Consider the following 5,882-nt stretch of genomic DNA (forward strand, 5'->3'; position numbering starts at 1 on the left):
GAGTAAAGGGTCTGAATACTTATGTAAAAGTGATATTTCAGTGTTTTATTTTTAATAAATTAGCAAACATTAATAATGTTTTTGCTTTGTCATTATGGGTTATTGTGTGTAGATTGAATTTATTATTATTTTTTATCCATTTTTGAATAAGGCCTAATAGCATTTGGAAAAAGTCAAGAGATCTGAATACTTTCCGAAGACACTGTAGATAAATATTTAGCGACACTACATGGCCAAAAGTATGTGGACATCCCTTCAAATTTGTGGATTTGGCTATTTCAGTCACACCCGTTGCTGACAGGTATATAAACTCGAGCCCACATCCATGCAATCTCCATAGACAAACATTGTCAGTAGAATGGCTCGTACTGAAGAGCTCAGTGACTTTCAGTGTGGCACCGTCCTAGGATGCCACCTTTCCAACAAGTCAGTTCATCAAATTTCTGCCCTGCTAGAGCTGCCCCCGGGTCAACTGTAAGTGCTGTTATTGTGAAGTGGAAACGTCTAGGAGCAAAAACGGCTCAGCCGTAAACCGATATTTAGCCGACATCAATGTTTTGGCGGAGTCGGAGGTGGACCTACGTTAGAGCTGTCAAATCCACAAGTAGCTCCCGGCATTATACCTAAAGCATTAACAGTTACATAAATGACATTAACAGTAAATCTACACCTCCATTAGGACGATAGATGTCCTGATTTTTTTTGATTTTTTTAAATGATTATGTTCACTTTCTCGCTCTGAACTTCTAACGCGAGTGGGGCGGGTTTGGTTTCGTGACAATGATCGCAAGAGCAGCTGCTCACCAACGCAGTTCCACCTTCCGACACCTTCCAAAACATCCTCTATGAGGGTGTCAGCTATCGCCGGTTAATGCTTCATCTGATTGAATCTAGGCCTTGATCACTACAGTGACGCACAGTATGGTGCTGGCAACTGATTTTTGATGAACGTCTCATTGACAGACAACAATGCTAGACTGGTGTAATAGCAGCAGCAGCTAGCATTATCCCAGCTAGCACTATTCTGGACTGACTGACGGAAGCCTGCCAACTGTGTGTGTGTGTGTGTGTGTGTGTGTGTGTGTGTGTGTGTGTGTGTGTGTGTGTGTGTGTGTGTGTGTGTGTGTGGTGTTGGTTCTTCAATCCTTGTGGGGACTTAAAATCCCCCAAAGTCCCCACAAGGATAGTAAAACAAGGAAAATGATCCCTCATGAGGACAAAGGTTATTTTAAGTTTAATCAAATCAAATTGTATTAGTCACATGCGCCGAATACAACAGGTGTAGACCTTACAGTGAAACGCTTACTTACGAGCCCCTAACCGACAATGCAGTAATAAAAAAAAAATACAGATAAGAACAAGTGATAAAAGTAACAAGTAATTAAAGAGCAGCAGTAAAAAATAACAATATATACAGGGTGCCGGTACAGAGTCAATGTGTGGGGGCACCGGTTAGTTGAGGTAGTATGTACATGTAGGTAAAGTTAATTAAAGTGACTATGCATAGATGACAACAGAGAATGGCAGTGGTGTGGAGAGTGGATGGGGGGGGGGGGGTAATGCAAATAGTCTGGGTAGCCATTTCACTATATGTTCAGGAGTCTTATGGCTTGGGTGTAGAATCTGTTTAGGAGCCTCTTGGACCTAGATTTGGCGCTCCGGTACCGCTTGCCATGTGGTAGCAGAGAGAACAGTCTATGATTAGGGTGGCTGGAGTCTGACAATTTTTAGGACCTTCCTCTGACACTGCCTGGTATAGAGGTCCTGGATGGCAGGAAGCTTGGCCACAGTGATGGCATAGCCTCTGTAGTGCCTTGCGGTCGGAGGCCGAGCAGTTGCCATACCAGGCAGTGATGCAACCAGTCAGGATGCTCTCGATGGTGCAGCTGTAGACACTTATGAGGATCTGAGGACCCATGCCAAATCTTAATAGGAATAGGTTTTGTCGTGCCCGCTTCACGACTGTCTTGGTGTGTTTGGACCATGTTAGTTTGTTGGTGATGTGGACACCAAGGAACTTGAAGCTCTCGACTTGCTCCACTGCATCCCTGTCGATGAGAATGGGGGCGTGCTCGGTCCTCTTTTTCCTGTAGTCCACAATTAACTCCTTTGTCTTAATCACGTTGAGGGAGAGGTTGCTGTCCTGGCACCACACGGCCAGGTCTCTGACCTCCTCCCTATAGGCCGTCTCGTTGTTGTCGGTGATCAGGCCTACCACTATTGTGTCATCGGCAAATTTAATGATGGTGTTGGAGTTGTGCCTGGCAGTGCATTCATGAGTGAACAGGGAGTACAGGAGGGGAATGAGCACGCACCCCTGAGGGGCCCCTGTGTTGAGGATCAGTGTGGTGGATGTGTGTGTTACCTACCCTTACCACCTGGGGGCGGCCCGTCAGGAAGTCCAGGATCCAGTTGCAGAGGGAGGTGTTTAGTCCCAGGGTCCTTAGCTTAGTGATGAGCTTTGTGGGCACTATGGCGTTGAACGCTGAGCTGTAGTCAATGAACAGCATTCTCACATAGGTGTTCCTTTTGTCCAGTTGGGAAAGGGCAGTATGGAGTGCAATAGAGATTGCATCATCTGTGGATCTGTTGGGGTGGTATGCGAATTGGAGTGGGTCTAGGGTTTCCGGCATGGTGTTGATGTGAGCCACGACCAGTGTTTCAAAGCACTTCATGGCTACCGACGTGAATGCTACGGCACACTAATCATTTAGGCAGGTTATCTCCGCTTTCTTGGATACAGGGACTATGGTGGTCTGTTTGAAACATGTAGGCATTAGACTCGGTCAGGGAGAGGTTGAAATGTCAGTGAAGACACTTGCCAGTTGGTCAGCGCATGCTCGGAGTACACGTCCTGGTAATCCGTCTGGCCCTGCGGCCTTGTGAAGGTTGATCTGTCTAAAGGTCTTACTCACATCGGCTGAGGAGAGCGTGATCACACATTCTTCCAGTACAGCTGGTGCTCTCATGCATGTTTTAGTGTAATTTGCCTCGAAGCGAGCATAGAAGTAGTTTAGCTCGTCTGGTAGGCTCGTTTCACTGGGCAGCTCTCGGCTGTGCTTCCCTTTGTAGTCTGTAATGGTTTGCAGGCCGTGTCATCTCTGACGAACATCAGAGCCGGTGTAGTACGACTCGATCTTAGTCCTGTATTGATGCTTTGCCTGTTTGATGGTTCGTCGGAGGGCATAGTGGGATTTCTTATAAGCTTCCGGGTTAGAGTCCCGCTCCTTGAAAGCGGCAGCTCTAGCCTGTAGCTCAGTGCGGATGTTGCCTGTAATCCATGGCTTCTGGTTGAGGTATGTACGTACGGTCACTGTGGGGATGACATCATCAATGCACTTATTGATGAAGTCAATGACCGATGTGGTGTACTCCTCAATGCCATCAGAAGAATCCCGGAACATATTCAAGTCTGTGATAGCAAAACAGTCTTGTAGCTTAGCATCTGCTTCATCTGACCACTTTTTTATTGATCTAGTCACTGGTGCTTCCTGCTTTAATTTTTGCTTGTAAGCAGGAATCAGGAGAATAGAATTATAGTCAGATTTGGCGAGGGAGAGCTTTGTATGCATCTCTGTGTGTGAAGTATAGGTGGTCCAGAGTTATTTTCCTCTGGTTGCACATTTAACATGCTGATAGAAATGAGGTAAAACTGATTTAAGTTTCCCTGCATTAAAGTCCCCGGCCACTAGGAGCGTTGCCTCTGGGTGAGTGTTTTCTTGTTTGCTGATGGCAAAATATAGCTCATTCAATGCTATCTGAGGTGGTATGTAAACATCTACGAAGAATACAGATGAGAACTCTCTTGGTAGGGGTTAGGTTTAAGTTTAAGGTTACAATTAGGGTTAGAATTAGGGTTAGGGTAAGTGGTTGGTGGTTAGGTTTAGGATTAGGAGTAAGGTTTAGGGTTTGGGTTAGGGGTTAAGGTTAGGGTTATGGTAAGGGTTAGGGTTATGGTGAGGGTTAGGGTTATGGTAAGGGTTAGGGTTAGGGTAAGGGTTAAGGTTAGGGTTATGGTAATGGTTAAGGTTAGGGTTATGGTTAGGGTTATGGTTTGGGTTACGGGTTAAGGTTAGGGTTTAAGACAGGCCTACATTGCAGGCCTACAGGTGTCAATGGCCTTAATTAACAATTGTCTTTGGGCTCTAATTCTGATCATGTAATTTGAAATAACGAGATGACATTTGGTTGTAAGAGATACTAATGTGTTTGTTCATCCTCAACCAACATTATGCAAAAAAATGGTGTCCTATGTAACCGGTGTGAAATGGCTAGCTAGTTAGTGGTGCGTGCCAGTAGCGTTTCAATCAGTGAAGTCACTCGCTCTTAAAACATTTATGCACGCAAGTAGTTGTTTCCCTTTGCTCTGAAAGGGCCGCTGCTTTTGTGCGGCGATAGGTAACGATGCTTCGAGGGTGACAATTTTATGCATTTGTTATAACTGTGTTAAGATTAAGAGTTAGGACTGTTATTGTTTCATTTGGGGGGGAAAGGAAACAATGTTGCTCGTGTGCTTTCTGGTGGGGAAACATTAATGCACAGGGACTGTCATCATCATAGGCTTATAGCAAATAAGAAAATACACAAATCCTGAATCCAAATGGTATGAAGCCACAGTAACACACTAAAACAGTGACACAGACAATAGTTAATTTCTGTCGCAAGTTGTGAATGCATTGGAAATGTGCTGTGGACACATGCATGCATATGGACCAACCTTCTTCTTGGTATTACAGTGGCAGCAGACGGTCCACAGGTAGTTGAGAGTTCTCCAGAGCAGAATGATGAAGAGACCTCCAAAGAACGTAACCATGGAGGAGGCGAGGAAAGCCCACCACATGCGCTGCCCGTTGCTATCACAAGGCACATCTGGGGAGAACGGGATGATCACATCCATCTTGGATATGCGGATAGAGGGAGAGTCCGGATAGTAACTATGTTTACCTTTAGGCATTATTCTGAGGCTACCGATGCCCAGGGATAGATTGCCATGTTCTATAACTAGCATCCAGACTCTTTGAGTAGTTCCAAACAGTGTCCCTTACTCCACAATTCAGCCATATTGTTTAAACTAACTACCTTCTTCTTCCTCTAGTCTGCCCGGTCCGTTTTCATCAGTCCTTCTTCTATGTAAATGTTGTGTTCTCAGCGACCTGTTACGCACAAACTTCACTTCAAATGACAGGATGTGATAGTTACATATACAGCAGTCATTCACACATCGTAAAAGAAGACATATCTAAATGCGAATTGTATGTAAAAATCTGATATTTCTTTAAAACTCTTTCATTTAATTCCATATAGGAAATCCCAATTACTGTTCTTCTTTGCTTGTTTCTTCTGGTGTAACGGTTCAATATTTCCAGAAAAGGCAGCAGCTCTTATCTTCGTGCGACCTGTCGTTCAGGTTCCTGCATCTGGTAACCGAATAGCGTAAAGCGCAGTCGATGGGTATCCCTCGCTCACACAACTCCACCTTGTTGAGAACCAATCGCCGCTTTCTGGGTCCGTTACTCTCTAGCTGTTGACGACTACTTTCTCTCTTTATAACCGCGGTTTTCTCATTTATTCCCTTTCAGAGAAGATTTTGCGATAACGCTTTCCATAGGTTCTCTTGTCCTCTCCTTGCTTCGGCCAGCTGATCTGCGGCTGCCGGGTCAGATCGGGTTGGAAGATGTCTCGGGAGATGTACAGGTAGCGGGGGTGGAGCCGTCAACAGCTGACCGACGGTCCTCAAACATGATCCTGTCCCTGATTCTACCGCGACGTCCCATCTCATTCGATTCGTAATGATTTATTTTATACATTTATGAGCACTTTCTACAGGCTATAAGATATCAAGATAATGGATGCACGGTTTTATTTATCCACGTATCGATGTA

At 45.0% G+C, this 5,882-nt stretch overlaps 1 protein-coding gene across 14 annotated transcripts in view; it reads right to left on the reverse strand.

Moving 5' to 3' along the window:
- LOC115201715 (calcium-activated potassium channel subunit alpha-1) overlaps positions 1 to 5,677 on the reverse strand; it is a 192,796-nt gene extending 187,119 nt beyond the window's left edge. For 8 of the 14 annotated variants that reach the window (XR_003879796.1, XM_029765556.1, XM_029765549.1 and 5 more), the window contains exon 1: positions 4,718 to 5,677. Coding sequence is in view for 13 of the 14 variants with exons in the window: in XM_029765556.1 (XP_029621416.1) it covers positions 4,718 to 5,008 (291 nt within the window). In the remaining variant the exon portion in view is untranslated. The remainder of the gene's footprint in view (positions 1 to 4,717) is intronic. The other 6 variants (XM_029765560.1, XM_029765559.1, XM_029765557.1 and 3 more) reach the window with 1 other exon arrangement.
- Between the last annotated feature and the right edge of the window lie 205 nt (positions 5,678 to 5,882).

This window comes from Salmo trutta, chromosome 10 (genome assembly GCF_901001165.1).
Source record: "Salmo trutta chromosome 10, fSalTru1.1, whole genome shotgun sequence".
NCBI classification, from domain to species: domain Eukaryota; kingdom Metazoa; phylum Chordata; class Actinopteri; order Salmoniformes; family Salmonidae; genus Salmo; species Salmo trutta.